This window comes from Peromyscus leucopus, chromosome 14, assembly GCF_004664715.2.
Source record: "Peromyscus leucopus breed LL Stock chromosome 14, UCI_PerLeu_2.1, whole genome shotgun sequence".
In the NCBI taxonomy this organism is placed as follows: domain Eukaryota; kingdom Metazoa; phylum Chordata; class Mammalia; order Rodentia; family Cricetidae; genus Peromyscus; species Peromyscus leucopus.
The window spans coordinates 4,396,180-4,413,880 of NC_051075.1; the positions used below are offsets into that span (position 1 = coordinate 4,396,180).

Sequence of the window (17,701 nt, forward strand, 5' to 3'; positions counted from 1 at the left end):
ATAGACAGAACTTGTACACATTCCTCAAAGGCCCTCACAGATACTTTCATGGGTTGAGCCACCTAGGACCTTGTGACAGTCACAAGTAATGCTGATGAGTATTAGAAATGGTAGTTTTCACACGCCTTTAATCCCTGCACTCAGGAGGCAGAGGCAGGTGGATCTTTGTAAGTTCGAGGCCAGCCTGGTCTACAGAGCGAGATCCAGGAAAGGCACAAAGCTACACAGAGAAACCCTGTCTCGAAAAACCAAAACCAAACCAAACCAAACCAAACCAAAACAAAAAAAAAACAGAAATAAAACGAAGAAATGGTAGTTTTCTCCCTGGTGTCTCTCTGTGCCTAGAGTGCAGGAGTACTTAATGCTGTATTATACAGAGATACCTGTCTCAAATTTCATTTACTTTACATTTTAGATTTTAAAAAGAGATTTTGATACATAATCTAGTTTGAAAAGTAATGATCTGCATTTTTAAGTATGGCTTTGCTTTCTTATTATCAGTGGAGCTAAAGACTCATTTGCATCCTCACATCTGCTAGATTTCTGGAATAAGTTGTGTCAGGTGTTTTTTCACCTTTCACCTGTAGTGAATACATCTGTTCCTCTCCGTTTAGACATCACTGGAGAGCGCACTGTCGATTAAAGTAGAGGTCTCGTTATTTTTCCTTTGAACTGTTGAAGCATTTGTCCCTCCTTTTCCTTCCATCAGTTTTTAAAAAACTAAAGAAAGTCTTCAAATTCTTTCTTGGCTTGTCTTCTAAATTTAAGGATGTCTTTTCATGTAATAGTCTTTTTTATTTCTTAGAAATATTAAATTTTATGTCTAGAAGAAGACATTCATGTCCATGTCTCTGATGTTAATATTTCTCTTTAGGCTGTTCTGATTTTCTAGTTGTTTAATCAGTTGTTTATTTTTTCAACAGTATCTTATTCTTTGAAATGCATGAAAGCATAAGGCAAAACATTTTTAATAAATTGTTTTTTCTCTCACTAAAACATACAGAAATTCTGGGAAAGCAATATCATATAGTGGGGTTACGAGCATAGCTTTGACCAGTTGCTTGGCTCAGACCTTCACTCTGTAGCTTCAGTTCTAGCTACTGGAATTTCTTCACCTGTCAAGTGGAACCTTGATAGAAATGCCTATCTCATGAAATAGCTATAAGTGTAACTAACTACTAGTAATTACTTATGTGTGACAGGCATCATATATGGATGCTTATTCAGTATTTATTTTTCCAACTGGACACTGATCCATGATCTCATGTCCTTAACATTTCTGTTATTGAACATAAAGCTGAAGTTCATTGCTCTGCTGCTCTAAGACTGGTCCATGACCTCTACTGTTTTCTTTTTCTTAAATCAAGATTATCTGTTTTCTGAAATTTAAAAATGTTAACCTCATTATTCTTGTTGCTGTACATGCACCTGGCTGGTCTTTTTTCCCTAACAATTGTGACAAATCTCGATTATCCTTTGAAAAGTACTTTTCTACATGTTCTGTCTCTTCTGTTCCTTGCTGTTCTCCTTAATTTATAATTGGTTTTGATGAGCTGCCTGATTGGCTTCTACATTATCTTTTCCAAATATCCCTTGAACACAATTGATAAAGCCAATCCTTTATTGATCTGGCAACAGTGTTTAGAAATGCTGAATCTTTAACTTACTGGAAAAGTCATCTATTTGATACGACTGAGTCTGTAAGAGAAAGTTGATGGTAAAATGTGAGCAGTGCATACTGCAAAAATGTGTATGTAGAATGTGATGACTAAAGAATTTCTATTACTAATATTATCATCAGTATAATTTAAATTGGTCAAATAAAAATATTGGTAATATATGTAAAGGGGAGGAAAGACAATTTTAAGTAGGAAGTGCAAATTTTAGAAAAGTTATCGTAAAAAGCTTAGACTGAGGCTTTGTTCATGTATATTTGCCAATATAGCTATCTACCTTTATGGTATTGAAATAATTTACTAAGAAGGTACACAGAAACTCCTTTGCTAGATGATCTGAAAGACAGTAAAACATTTAGTCAGCTCTAAAACCTCTCTTTTCTTTTTTCACAATTACGGGTCATTGTAATTGATCATTATGTGTTAGAGTTCAGCTGATGTAGTAGTCTGAACTGCCACAATGCCTTCCGCACACGGCAGTGCTGTAAAAGTACGGAAAAGTATACGGTGCCATAGCCATGAGGAAGAGCAGGCTCTGGGCAGTGAAGACACAGTGGCGCCTAGTGAGGCTCACAGTAACATAAAGAGCCTTTTGCTCGGCTCCTGCATTTGGAATCCTTGAGTCTGTTTTCTCCGTGGAAAAAAGGAGTAACACTTGTCCTGTTGTCTAAATGACAAAATAAGATGGTGTATCTCAGTTGGCATTTTTGTACCCTTAGTTTAGGGAGAGCAGAACTGTGCCCTTTCAGTGTCAGAAAGGACAGATTGATGTGAACAAGAACAAGGAAAACTTAGTTTAGATTCAAGTGTAAAGACTGAGAATGCGAAGGTCATCATAGGGAATGATATCTGATATCCCCCCAGAAGTGAAGCCTTGGTTTATGTGCCTACATGAGTGTATCTGCATTTCACTGTTCTCTAGTTATTATATATGCCAGTCTATCAATCCAGAGAGAGCTATAGTTGCCCTTCGAGAGTCATGGCATATTCATTCCCAAACCTCTTCAGAGAGCAAAATCCACAGATACTCTGTTCTCTTTTATGAAGTCATAGAGTATTTGCAGTGACCTGTGCATATCCTCCCATATATTGTGAATCATTGCTAGATTGATAATCCAATGCAATGAAATGCTATATAAACAATTGATATACTGTATTGACTAGAGATTATGGATAAGGATAAAAATAATCTGTACATACTAGTACGAGCATGTTTAAAAACTATCCTCAATGCTCAGTTGGCTGAATTTAAGTATACAGAGGGCCAGCTGTGTGAAAACCACTTATAGTGGTAACAGCTTTCCTGGTGCATTCTTTCATAAGCCAGGGCACCCAGATGCCTAAGCTTAAAGGTGAATTTCAGAAAGCAGCTCCGGGACGAAATAGGAGCCACAATAAGGGAAAGTTGTATACTTGAAAAATCAGAAGTTATCATCTTAATAGTACTTGAATATGTTGAAAAATAGAAGAATAAGTCCCAAGGCAAGAATGAAAAGAACCAAGAAAAGAATGTAAAATAAAAAAACACAATGATTGTAATTAAGATGAGTACCCAATTAAGAACTGGAGTAGAGGGGCTAAACAGCCTTGATGCCTGCGACACATGGCAATATTTTAAAAACGGATAAAAAAAAAAGTTTACAGATGCCGTAGGCTATGTGGAAAAATGATGGTTCTGTTGGAAAAGTGCTTGCCACCGAAGCATGAGGATTGGAATTTAGATCTCCAGCATCCATGGAAAGAGGATTGGAATTTAGATCATCCAGCATGCCCCTGGAAACCCAGGGCTGGACAGGTAGAGAGAAGAGTATCCTTGGGGCTTGCTGGTCAGCTAGTCTAGTCAAATCTGTGATTAACTCCAGGTTCTGTGAGAGACCCTGCTCAGACAAAAAGTAGAGAGACTGAGAAGGATATCTGATGCTTATCATTGGCTTCTGTATGAATGTACACACATGCTTGCAGTCCTACATGTAGATACACACTAGATAAACATGAAAAGAAAGTAATAAAGTTTTGGAGACCTAGAACAGTGGTTCTCAACCCAACCCCCTAACCCCCGTGGGTCACAACCCTTTTGGGCGTTACATATCAGATATCCTGTATATCACATTTACATTATGATTCATAATAGTAGCAATATTACAGCTATGAAGTAGCAGTGAAGTAATTTTATTGTGGGAGGTCACCACAATGTAACTGTATTAAAGGGTCACAGCATTAGGAAGATTGAGAACCACTGCTCTAGAGTAAAACAGTAAGCTTAGAAAGACAAGAGCATGATTAAGAGTTCTTCTCTTTATCTAAGATTAGTACAAAGTAGAAACAGATTTCACCTTTAAAGGCCCCCTGGCTTGTATGGTGTGTGGAAAGTCAGAAGGATGAAGACCTTATTTATTTATTTATTTATTTATTGCTGCTGTTGTTGCTAACTTCCCAGAATAAACCGTATCTGTAAATTGTTGAATGTAATTGGTAATTCTGAGAAAAGAATTACCAGGAGATAAGCTTTACCCCGTGGCTTTTTGTTGTTCTTTAGTTGAACAGATTTTAGTTAACTATAAATAAATAGTAAAAGCTTATTGCTTGGTTTCTGGGTTCCTGGTATACTGAATAGTACTGTGACAATATTCTTAAAAATGAATAGAAGCTCTTGAGAAGAGATTCCAGTGGCCAGTGGCATCATCAGACTTAACTTGTCTTATGTTGTGTTGTAGTCATTGCTTATAATACCATAGTCATGGGAGCACAGAGGACTGGAATCTCTTCCATCATTGCTACCATTCTGTTGTCTGTCATTTCAAAGTCTTCATTTCATGTTGTCTTTTTTTGTTTGTTTGTTTTTGTTCTTCATTCCCTCCTTTTTGTGTCTTTTGTTCCTCTTCATTTGTTTGAAATGACTAGTATATGCTGACTATGACCCATATGCTGTGGCAGGCGTTTGTAATGATCATGGCAAGACATATGCGCTATATGCCATCACTGTCCACCGGCGCAGTCTAAACACCGAGGAGATGTGGAAAACCTATCGGCGGTACAGTGACTTCCATGACTTCCACATGAGAATCACTGAGCAGGTAATGAGGTTTGTAAAACTTGTGGCCCTTATACTGTTTCTTGGTTCAGCTTTGGATCTACATTTCTCTAAGGATGTTCACAGTGAATAAAGTTAATGAGAGAAAATAAGGTACTGATTTTTTATATAATTGCCATGATTTTAAGCAATGAGCCACTAAATCAGATGTGGAAACTTGAACCAGTCTGCTCATTGTGGAGTAATACCAAAGCACCAGTGGTAGTTTAAAATGGAGGAGTTAAGTGAATGTCATTTCTGACCTGAGAGGGAAAACATATGGATGGATGGGGGGAGGGAGGAGAGCCTGTGCTCTGCAGAGGGGCTGCTTTGCCGCAGGGAAGGAGACTCATTTGAACACAGTGGTGGTTTCTGGAGGCGTAGTTTAAAGCGATAGTTATTTTGAATGGTACTTCCATCCAACAGTGTTGCTAAAACCTGCTTAAGTTATTTTGAACCACAGTCTAAAATGAACCTGACATTAACCAAATACTGTTTTAAATTCTTAATAAATTTAATCTTATTTTGTAGAAATAACTATAAAGACTTTTAAAGTTAAATGAAAACAAAACTGTTTTTCTTCATTATTTTCGAAAAGCTATTTTTTCTTCTCCTTGACTTAGAAAAAAACAATACCAGAAGAGATGGAATAGGTAATCTGTGGAGCATATTTTCACTGTAGAAAGTCTTTGATTGATTCAGAATTTTAGTTATCTAAGTAATATCAAGCCAGTAAAATAAAGATAACACCTAATTGGATTTCAAATGACTTTGTACTATAGCAATCAGAAAATGTCCTTTTCATTTAGTGTATTTGGAAAAATATGGTTGGTACCATGATAATCTCATTAAAATATTTAGCAGATACAGGAAGATAAACTAGAGATTTGAAATGATTAAAAACAGGAGATGTTGATCAACTTCTGAACATCACTAATAGGACTGTTTTTAATGAAATAAGTAACTGTCTTTGGACATGTCTTTTCCTTTATATTTTTCTACGTTAAGAATCTTTTATGAAGGACTCTACAGCTCACATTGGAGGAAAAACTGCTTACTTTTTATATATTAGATCAGTGTCTAAAAGCAGGCAGCTCATGTAGCTCTGTCATGCACTTGAACCAATTATAAGTTTTTTAAAAATTATTAATGGCCAAGAATAGTTTCACTTAGTGCAAATTAATGGGAATTTGGTTTTATAGAACATTTTTCTGTGAACAAATAATTACAATTTTTCTCTTAACACAAATAAATAAGTAGTGCTTAAAAGTGAAATAAATGATTTTAAAATTAGTGTCAGTTTGCTTAATTTAGTGAATAATGTTTTTTCTAAATCTAAGTAAATGAACTATCATTTATTTTCTTTAAAGACTTTAATAAATAGTCTTACATTTATGGAGAAGGTTGATACACTTAAGAGTTAAAAATTGAATGTTATATGCGTTTAAAAATGGCTTGAACTGACCATTTATTTTAAAAAGATTTATTAAGTTTTTCTTATGTGCCTGACTCTACTCAGTTCTAGGAAAATAACAGTGAACCAGGCAGGCAGTGTCTTGACTCTAGGAATATACATTCCTGTAGATACTGTGCATTTCTGTTTCCCTGAGTGAAGTCTGGATGAGTGCACACACTGATGTCAATGATGTTATTAAATATTCATTTTACAAATGAATACGATCATTAAGTGTTTGAGTATTACACATTTTGAATTTCTCATAGCATAGTTTCAAACCTGCTTCATCAAATTTCTAGAACTGTATTAAGAATCTAAACCCAATATGTTTAATGTTGAAAGATAAACTCTTTGGGCTTAGAGTGTCTATGATTTATATTCAGTATGTGAGTCCTTTTAGAGGACATTCTGATTTACTATGTACCAATTCTTACTTGTTTGGACATTTTTCTATTTTTCTCATTCTTTAAAATATTTCTGTATGTATTGATAGGCTATATAAAAGTTATCGCCTTTTCCCGTGACAGTATTTTAGAATACTGATGTACAGGCAGTTAACTCACAAAGGATTGTGTCTTTAAAATCCAGACTTTCTATTTTGTGATGTTAAGTTATTGTTGTAGTTTCTTAACATTTTAAAGTTTATGGGGAAATTCTTATTTTAATGACAACTGGCATTTGTGTTCATAAAATACTTGAGACTGGGTAAATCACACAATGACAATCTTTCCAAAAGCTGGAAGCCTGAGGTCCAGGCTTGGCAGGGTTGGCTTCTCCTAAGGCTTCTCAGTCGTCAGACAAGGACATGGCCTCTTCCCTGTATGTGTGCGTTCCTGATGTGTGCTGTCCTCCTACGAGGATAACAGAGTCAGGCTGACTTACAGCCTGCTCCAGAAGTCTCGGATTAATTTAATTACCTCACTAAAGACCTGGTCTATATGATTACAGTATGGGTACTAGAGGTGAGGCCTTCAGCAAGTGGGCTTGAGAAATGCGGTTTCAGACCCTTTCTCTTTGGTAAGAAAGGAAACTAAGTGGGTAAGTTAGAGTCATACACATAAATAATATTTGAGGAAATTGTCAGTTTTTTAAAACAGCATTGGATGTTGACTTCCACTTTGTAATTTTTTATTAAAAAAGGGGGATGGTTCATTGAACCAGACAGTCTATTTTACTTAGTATATTCAATGAAGACTTGTTTCTTCTGGCTTTATATGTCACCAGATTTGTGAGTTATCACTACTACACAGTACTTTCAATGTATTGCTCCTGCCTGTTTTTTTCTTCTTGATAATGACTAAAGGAAAAGAATTATTTTACAATGAACCTGTTCATGTTTTCACTCTAAACAAAGGTGAGCTAGTTCACTGTGTTGAAGATCCACATGATTCTGAACACCTGCCCCCCTCTGCAATAAGGATTGGTTTTCTTTGTAGAGATAATATATTTTAAACAAAGGATGGTTTTAAAAGCTTTGCTTGCTTCAGTGTGTTTACTATGGAAAGTGGGAAGAAACTGCCCAAGGCTGCAGGTCCTGGCAGTTGACCAGCCCCGTCCTAGTAAAGTCCCTGCCCTTAGGCCATGTGAGCAACCGCTGTAGTAACAGCTTGTGTTGAGAAGGTGTAGGAGGTTACTGTCATGGACCGTTCAGATGTACCTAAACACCAAGTCTGTGAGGCTAGACTCCTGTATTGCTTTAACATGACGGTGACTCTTAGGTTTTTTTTCATAGTGTAATCCATGAGCTTATTTTTCATATGGTGATGAGGAAAGATTATTAATGCTTATTAGAGATGTATACAGAGTTTAATATAGTTGATGTCTATACTTAGTAATTTGTCTTTTCTGCTTTATAAATATAATACCGTGATTATTTTATTGTCATTAATATTAAATTAGTCTTTTAGATTTTAACAAGCCATAATATCATAACTTTGATTAAAATTTTAAATCTTTAATACTCTGTTCATGAGTCAAATGGTTGCTAAGAAAGGTATTACTGTTTTTCTATGAAATTTTGAATAATCTGACAATTAGAACACCAAAATGAAACTTCGTATGGCTGAATGTCCTTTTTCATCAGTTACCTACCTTTGTTATTCTTCATCATGATAAAGAAGGGGAACTGTATTTTGGGCTTTGGGGGCAATGTTTTTGTGATGTTTTATGTAAGAAAATATAACCTCGCTGGGCGGTGGTGGTGCACGCCTTTAATCCCAGCACTCGGGAGGCAGAGGCAGGCGGATCTCTGTGAGTTCGAGGCCAGCCTGGTCTACAGAGCGAGATCCAGGACAGGCGCAAAGCTACACAGAGAAACCCTGTCTCGAAAAACCAAAAAAAAAAAGAAATGTTGAATGTATTTTCTTTTCTAGTTTGAAAATCTGTCCAGCATATTGAAGCTCCCTGGTAAAAAGACTTTTAACAACATGGACAGAGACTTTTTAGAGAAGAGGAAAAAGGATTTAAATGCCTATTTGCAGGTAAGGGCATTTTGTTATTTCCCACCGGTTTCATTTGCTATGATACACACGTAGAGTAGATTTCTTTATTGAGTTATGTTTGGTGCAGCATATGCTTAGCATGCCTGTGACCCTGACTCTATTCCAGCCTTATTAGCAGTGAGAACAAAACCACACTGAGTATTTTGCTGTAGTAGTGGACTGATAACCAATTTTGAGGAGTGTATCAAATGTGACATGTAGTCTTTTTAATAGTTTATTAACTATTTTTATATTTAGTGATATTTTCTTTTAAGCACTCAATACTTGTTTCCTTATGTTTACATGAGCATGTGTAACATGTTTTTCAGATTATTGTAACTAGATATATCATAATGGTATACCCAACAGTTACATGCTCCCAATTCAATACATAGTCACTTTTCCGGTTACCACAAAAACCAGGACATTTTTTTATTCTCTGAATAGTTCAAGAGAGGAATATAGCTGAAGATGCTTCTTGGATCCACCATGTTGGTCATAAAATTTCCTCCTAGGAAATAACAAAACATATTTTACAAGTTACATATTGCACAGGCTAGTAGAATGCCCAGAGAGAAAAGTGTTACACCTGAATACCCAGGAATTACCCAAGTGGAGTAATGAGTCTTTTCAGTTCATCCTAGCAAGTGTTTGTAATGCGTTGTTCTGCATGTCTCAGAAAGGCATCACTACAGCTGATAGTAAGTGTCCCACTACTTAGCTCCCTGTCTTCTGCAGGAGGAGTCTGCAAACTGCAGCCAACAGATAAGTGTCTGTTTGCGACCAGGAATTTTTATCTGTTGCCTGGCGCTCTTCTTTTCTTTTCTTTTCCTTTCCTTTCCTTTCCCTTTCTTCCTTTCTTTTCTTTCTCTCTCTCTCTTTCTCTTAATCTTTCTTTCTCGCTTTCTTCCTCCCTCTCTCTTCCTTTCTTTCTGTCTCTCTTTCTTTCTTTCTTAAGCAGGAGATTTGAATAGTTATAGTAGAGACTCTGTGGTCATAACCTACATAATTACTATATGGCTCTTTTAGAAAAAGACTTAGTAAATTCCTCCCTCAGAATCTAGTGAAATTTAAAAGCTAATATACTGAATAATTAGTTTAGAAGTGTTTTTTTTTTAATCTCGTCTCTTAAATATCCCCACCTGTGACTGGCTCTAAAGCTGCAGTTGTACTTCCTTGTTATGTGTACTGAAAGGACAGGAAGAGAAGGAGGCAAAGGTGTGGCTGCTGACTTTTGTTTTCTCCCAGCTCAAAGCTGAAGGCATACATGCTACATTTCTAAAGCTGTTCTTAGACATTTTGCTTCAAACATAGTCAATAGTCAATTTTAGTTCTAGTAAGATCCCTATCAGTTATGTTTGTATAGTTGATAAAATGACTTTTCCCAAATGAGGTACTATAAGTCTATTTTTAAAAGTGGCTCTACTGTGTACTTTTAGCTCCTGAACTCACTGTATCACAACTTGTGTTGTAGAAGGATCAAAGCTAGATTATTAAGTTCATTAGCATTTGTGTAAGCAATATTTTGTTTTGAACTTTTATGTTTTTGTTTATGTGTATCCTAAAATTCTATTTTCTTTAACTTTAATCTTGAGCATTATTATATAAACAACACAGTTTTCTAATGTGTTTAAGTTGTAGAGTCAGAAAATAGAGTCAAGTTAAAGTATTTTATAGTCTTCACTTTTTATAAAATGAAATTATAAAAAATCATTTCCACTGCCCTGCCATCTTAACCTCCCTTCCTCTCCCTGTTAGTTACTCTTAGCTCCTGAGATGATGAAGGCATCCCCAGCTTTGGCTCACTGTGTGTTTGATTTCCTTGAGAACAAAGCCTACAGTAAAGGGAAAGGTGACTTTGCTCGCAAGGTAAGTATGCTGTTGAATCTCCTCTACAGATACTCTTTCGTGGTTCCCTTTTGATAAAGGAAAACTACAGATTTGCACGTGTTTTAAAATGATATGTTAAGTGCATCTTGGCATGGTGTCTTCAATCATTGCACTGTTGCCTGGAGGATCTGTTAATCCCAAAGACAGGAGGAGAAAGACCACCAATCCAAATCATCCTGGCCAAATTACTCAAGTGGTTCATTAAAGCAAGCTTTTTTATTTGTGTACATTGGCTGTCTCTCCCCAGAAGTGGGGTTCAAGAGATCAGCATTGGATGTGAGGAAGAGGTTTTTATTGCTCAGGGGTAGGGAGTTTCCAGTGGCAGATTTGGTGGGCAAAATAGGTGGGATTACAGGAGGAGACATCAGCATGAAACAAAAACTTAACTGTAAGGTGGTCATGACAACCTTTTAAAACAAAGGTAAGGTTGCAAGATGGCTGTAACAACTTTTTGTAAAAAAGATGTAGTTGCCATTTCCCACAACAGGAGCACAGAACCATTTGTAGTTAAGTTACAGGTGGGGCCTAGCCAGTCCTTGAGAAACAGATTTTATCAAAACAGGAATGAGCCTAGTTTGTCTTTGACTATAAAATGACTTTCAAGCCTAAGACGCAGGCAGACTGGTTCCTCTTACCTTATGTACAAACTCACATTATGATCTAGTGGAGCTTGAAAGAAGGAAAACCAAGGGAACAAACTTAGTCCATTAGGAAACCTAAAGTAAAACCTAAAATAGGTTACAAGCTATTTATTTTTTGAGTTGGAAATGTTCTTTATAGGGAGGAAATGTCTTTTATTTGAATTAAAGATGAGAAAAAAATGTTAAATAGGATGTGTTCTGAAAATATTTTTACCTGCTGAGTGGAATGCTTATTATTTAAAGTGTTTTAGTTCATTTAAAATATGAAACCAGACCTGTTTTTGGAATTATGTATTGTGGTATGAACAGAAGCCTTGTAAACAGGCCTTCAAAGTCCTGTTCCTTCTTTGCTAGCAACCTTCATGGTATTCCTTCTCATTTTGCTACTTTAGTTTTCTCAAGAAATGAAGATGTAACTCTTTATTTTAAGCCAAGGCATAAATCAAGTAAGATATTATTCTGTGTTTAAACATGTCTTGCAGATAACTAATAAATGTTTGCAGTTAATTATAAGAGCAGAGGCAGAAATAATAGAATTTAGGAAGATATGCAGTAACCCTTTGCACATTGTTGGAAGTCTTTGATGAATTTAAAATAAAAACAGAAAATCTCCTATCATCCTTCCAAGTCCTTCCTTGTCATAAAAAACAAAAAGGAGCCGGGCGGTGGTGGCGCACGCCTTTAGTCCCAGCACTCGGGAGGCAGAGCCAGGCGGATCTCTGTGAGTTCGAGGCCAGCCTGGGCTACCAAGTGAGTCCCAGGAAAGGCGCAAAGCTACACAGAGAAACCCTGTCTCGAAAAACCAAAAAAAAAAAAAAAAAACAAAAAACAAAAAAAAAAACAAAAAGGAAAACATTTAATTGGGTAGCTTACAGTTTCAGAGGTTCAGTCCATCATCATCATGATGAGAAGCATGGTGACATGCAGGCAGACATTGGATTGGAGAAAAAGCGAATCCACAGGCAACAGAAAGTGAACTGTGTGCCACACTGAACATAGCTTGAGTAAAGAGAACCTCAAAGCCCAGCCCCTCAGTGACACACTTCCTCTAAGAAGGCCACACACACACACCCACTCCAACAAGGCTGTACCTCCTAATAGTGCCATTTTTTTTTAAACTACAACATAATGGGTGCTAACATTCCTAAGTTGAATGTTTTAAAAATAAATTCTATATATAGACTTTAAAATAGTAAAGTGTATGTGTGTGTGTGTGTATACATACATATATGCATGTGCATATTTTCATACTCTTTCTGCAGAGTGGTTGCATTCATTATCCAACCTTAAATGTTAATAGGGATGTGTTCCAGTCTTCTCTTAGGTATTTTCCGTTTTAGGATTATTTTAATTTTAACAAAAGAATTGATAAGTCTTCCGAGATAAAAGAAATTTTGTTCAATATACATCGTCTTTTTAAATAATCAGCAGTAGTACATATATGTTAATTGCCTTTATATTTGTAATTATTAATAAAGTCTAAAGACTCTCCTAAGTAGCCATTAGATTCATCTATACGCATTTTATGAGAGACTTTTCACAACTTAAGAAGTATCTTAGAGACTATTACTTCTCCCTATTTCTTTTTTTTTAAAATCTGTAGAACGATTAATAGAATAATTGCCAAGCAGCCTTTCTTTCACTTAGATGTACCTTTTTTCTACTGTTACATTGTGATGCGAAATCATTTTTGCCCATAATGAGAAGTATAAATTTAAGTTAAAATTCCTGTCCTAACCCTATCTTCCCCAGTCACATTTTAAAATCATGTACATGCATTATTAGATATAGGTTAAGGTGCACTAAGTCAACGGTTTGTGTGTGTGTGTGTGTGTGTGTGTGTATAATTTTTTAAATGCAGTGAATGGCATATCATTGACTAGAAAATTGTCTCATCTTCCCATGGCTGCACTCTCTATTTTCTTTGCCTCTGAGTTGTGTAACTGATCTGAATATAATTTCTTTTTCGCTTTAGATGGACACTTTTGTAAATCCACTTCGCAACTCTATGAGGAATGTTTCAAATGCAGTAAAATCCCTTCCTGATAGCTTGGCTGAGGGAGTGACAAAAATGTCAGACAACGTAGGCAGAATGTCAGAGAGGTTAGGTCAAGACATAAAGCAGTCATTCTTTAAGGTAAGAGGATTCCCAGTGGTATGTAAAGCAAATTGTTGTTTGTCAGCTAAAATGTATTGAGCTACTTCCCCAAATTTTCAGACATACATCTATAAAAAAGAAAAGCTAAAGGGGCAAATTTATGTCAGAAACTGACACTAAAAAATCCTTTCAATCAATCTGTTGTAGTAGATTTTTAAAAATTCATTTGCAATAAATATTTAAAATTAACAAAGTTAATATTTTGTATCAACTTATTACACTGAACTATTTTGATTCTTAATGGTGTAGATTTCTTTGCAAATAGATAAGTTGTACTTGTAAATAAGTTATACTTAATATTCACTCAATTTCTCCTGATTCAAACAGTGGAGAACCATCAGATCAAAGTCAAGGGAGGTCCTCCCCTGGTCAGTGTGTGGGTGTGTCCTCATGTGCATACCTCTGTGCGGTACAGAAGTGACAGGAAGCTTTCTTATTACATTCCTAGACAGTGGGCTTCTACTGAATGAATACCTTTGTTGCATTTTTAACTTACAGTTTTAAAATAATTTTGACGTAGTTGTTTTTTAAGGATGTTATCAAAGCTGTAAAAGACAAAGCATAAACCTAACACTTGAGTTGTTGTAAACATAGGTAAAAATCTAATTCCATGTGAATCTGAATGACATGTACACATATTTATTGAACACAGATTTTCCTTAATGTTAGAGTTCCTTTTGTGTTCACATTGTCCTCTCAGTGGTACTTTGTCCTTACGTGTGTCTGTGAAAAGGGAACATTGAAATGAGTGGCAGTACTGCTTCTGCTGGTCCTACCTCAGATGACCTGGGGCAGAAAACATCACCGACTTTCCCGGGCTTGAAAACACGTGGTCTGTTTCCAGATATTTTTCAGCTAACACTGGTTTTTCCTTCTTCCTGCTCATCAAATAACTGGTTAATTGCCTAAACCTGTTAACATACTTTCACGAGGTCTTAAAGTAGAAGCACACTGCAGCACTGTCCCCTGGCCATGTTGAGTTTCAGATTTAGAATGTTAAGCTTTGTTAATATGTGGCACCAAAAGTCAAATCAAATGCTGGTGTTTGTTTTGGTTTATGGTGGTGTTAGGTTATTTCACTGTGCTAGTGTGTTAACTTTTTATTTCTTTAAATGTATAGGTGCCTCCTTTAATTACGAAGACTGATTCAGATCCTGAACATTGTCGAGTCTCAGCTCAACTTGATGATAATGTGAGTTAATTTTTATTCTGTAATTTTATTTTAATATGTTTGGCAGATTTTTTTAAATAATTGTGCATGTTTCATTCATTCGGGTTCCCATATTGGGTTAAACATGGTGAATTCTTATGGACTGAACATGTTTCTGATATCAATGCTCTTAATTTAAAAAAACAAACAAACAGACAGAAATTACCAGGGCCCTAGGAACCAAACCCTCCCTTGCTGTTCTAACCTTCTTCTCTGCCATGGACTTACCACTCTTTTCCCCTGGTCTTCACACTTTGTACTTGTGAAGGAAACTGCAGAGGGTACCCTCCCTTAGTCTGTTGGTGGTTGTTGAGCTTTGTGACGGTCTTCTATGCCGTGTCCTGTTGTTGTCTCTCTCAGTGTTTGTGTCTTTATTAATATGTGTATTGAATCTGGTAAGTTTGAATGTCGGATTGTGCATAGAACTCTATAAACATTTTAGTCCATATCTTAAAATTAAAAAAGATAAATGCACATCCTTCTACCTAGAAATTCAAGACCTGAGTCAGAACATACATATAAATTCTGTAGATTAAACTTTAGTATCTGCTACGAAATACTCTTCCAGAACCGACTGTGCCGCGTTCGTTGTCACCAGCGGCACACAAGAGTTTTCATAGTCTGCCTGTTGCCGAGAGCCAACATTTGTATCTCTGTAACTCAGCCTTCTTTCTTGTGGTTGTGCTTCATGGATTCATGTATGTTGGCCATTCATGCAGTGGCCTTATGGATATCCAAATCTTTTACTCATTTTCCTATTGGCTCAGCTGTCTTTGCTTTGTGTGTTTTATTAGTGTGGATGCTGCATAGAATCTGAGTATGAGTTTTCTTTATTTTATGTGTGCATGTGTATGTGTGTATATCTGAAATGCCCCCACAAGGCACTCTATGTAAATTGGCCTACCTTAGGGTCACAGTGATGCTGCCCTGTGGTTTCCTTTACAGGCCCTCTCGATTTACCATGGCAGCATTTCAGTTTGCACCCTATCTGTGATTCATTGTATGTGTAGATTGGATGAGCATTCAGCTGGCCTAAGCACCATTTCCTGAAAGTCCATCTTAGCCACTGTTTTGTTTTTTTCCTTATCTTATATATTATATGTGTGATTCCGTTTTTATGTGTTTTTGAATCTGTTTTGGCTCTGGTCTCTTAGACAGATTTATCTTAAAGTTACAATTTCCTTTCTCAGTTTCCAGATAGATTAGTTTACAATAAACTGTCTTTTTTTTTTTTTTTTTTTTTTTGCTTCTTCAAGGTCATTTTAGAATATTTCATGAGTTTAACAATATCTGTAAGCATCTTTTATGTGGATTTTATAGTTTAACTTTTTTTCATAATGTCTTGTTAGCAAACTTATGTTGTTATTTTAATCACATAATTGAGCATTATTTCTTCTACCACAATAATGAAATGAGTCAATCATATCCCTCCCCCCCCCCCCGTGTGTGTTTAAGTTATAAACTGTCCATTCATGGCATAAAAACTATACTAATCAAATGCTTGCAACATAGTAGTAAAACTTTAAAACCCATGCCCTTTTTCATTATTTAAGTTACAGAATTGAGGGAAAGGAGTATCAAAGTATCAAAAATTATAAAATGATCAGCCATTACATATAGTTCTAAATCAGTAACTATTTTCTACTGGCATGAATAATTTTTCACATAAAAGCATTCCAGCTGGTTTTTATTATTATTTTGCACTATTGAGTGAAGGCTTTCATGATTAAAGTATATTAATTTCTTTTTTCTTTTTTAACTGATAAAAACTTTCCATATAACATATTCTGATCATGTATCCCATTCCCCATCCCCCCCCCCCCGACTTGTTCTAGGTCCTTCCACAATCTACCCACCCAACTCCACAAGCTATGTTCCCTTTCTTTCTTTAGAAAACAAACAGGCAAGCAAACAAAACCCAGAATTTTTTAAAAAATAAAAAACACAAGAAACCCACACATGCAAAAAACCCCAAAGCCATAAAAACACAAAATTAGAAACCACAAGCAAAAGGTCAGTAAGATAAAAAATGCCCAAACAGAGCAATATGTGGTAAAAAGTCTGCAAAAATTATAGTAGCTTTAGGTGTACTAATTAAATTCTTCTAGGTTTGCTAACCGTATTCACTAATTAATTATACCAATTATATAAAATATACTAATATTAATAACATAATATTAACTGTGCCAATTGAAGCATAAAATTTCCATAAAATTGTTCATTTTATAATGATAGTTTAATTACTTAATGGGTTATACTTTAAATTCTTTTTCCCTGAAAATAGTTGTATATGTGTGCGCGCGCACACAAAACATCTTAATTAAGCAAAACATTCTTTGTTTCATCTGTTTAAATACAGATAATAAGAATACTTTTATTCTGTTTTTTGTTTGTTTGTTTTTTTAAGAAGCAAGGTTTCTCTGTGTAGCCCTGGCTATCCTGGAACTCACTCTGTAGACCAGGCTGGCCTTGAACTCAGAGATTCACCTGCCTCTGCCTCCCAAGTTCTGGGATTAAAGGTGTGCACCACCACCGCCCAGCCAAAATACTTTTTATTTTATGAAAAAAAATTACCAGAAAATGATTATCTATTTTAATAATACGTTACCAGAGTGCTAAAAGTTAGAACTAAATCATATTTCTGTAAGATTATCATCATGAATCGACTTTGAGAAGTTTTTTTAAACTACAGCCTTAGAATTTACTTAACATCGCAGGGTTGTAAAATTCTGTGTTCTATAAAAGTACCTGTTAGACAGGTTTTTCCTGAATTAAAATCCAAAGACTCTAATGTCATGTACTCTCCGACATCTTAGGTGGTTGCTGTTTGTTCAGTACAAATGGTCTTCCACAGTACGAAGCCAAACAGTGATCCTGATTTTTATGTCTCATTTTGTTTCCAGGTGGATGATAATATTCCACTTAGGGTAATGCTTCTTCTGATGGATGAGGTGTTTGATTTAAAAGAGAGAAACCAGTGGCTGCGAAGGAATATCAAGAACCTACTCCAGCAGCTTATTCGAGCCACATATGGTGACACTATTAACAGGTAGCTGTCTGCTTCCATTAGAGCCCACGTGACTGTCCGTGAACTTCGCTTCCCTGAGTGAATGGCCCAGT

At 35.9% G+C, this 17,701-nt stretch overlaps 1 protein-coding gene across 3 annotated transcripts in view; it reads left to right on the forward strand.

Moving 5' to 3' along the window:
• Nucleotides 1-17,701, forward strand: part of Snx13 (sorting nexin 13) — a 101,889-nt gene that overhangs the window by 75,390 nt on the left and 8,798 nt on the right. For 2 of the 3 annotated variants that reach the window (XM_028878426.2, XM_028878428.2), the window contains exons 18-23: nt 4,578-4,750; nt 8,575-8,682; nt 10,441-10,551; nt 13,189-13,350; nt 14,492-14,563; nt 17,485-17,630. In XM_028878426.2, the coding sequence (XP_028734259.1) occupies nt 4,578-4,750; nt 8,575-8,682; nt 10,441-10,551; nt 13,189-13,350; nt 14,492-14,563; nt 17,485-17,630 (772 nt within the window). The remainder of the gene's footprint in view (nt 1-4,577; nt 4,751-8,574; nt 8,683-10,440; nt 10,552-13,188; nt 13,351-14,491; nt 14,564-17,484; nt 17,631-17,701) is intronic. The other variant, XM_028878427.2, reaches the window with a different exon arrangement.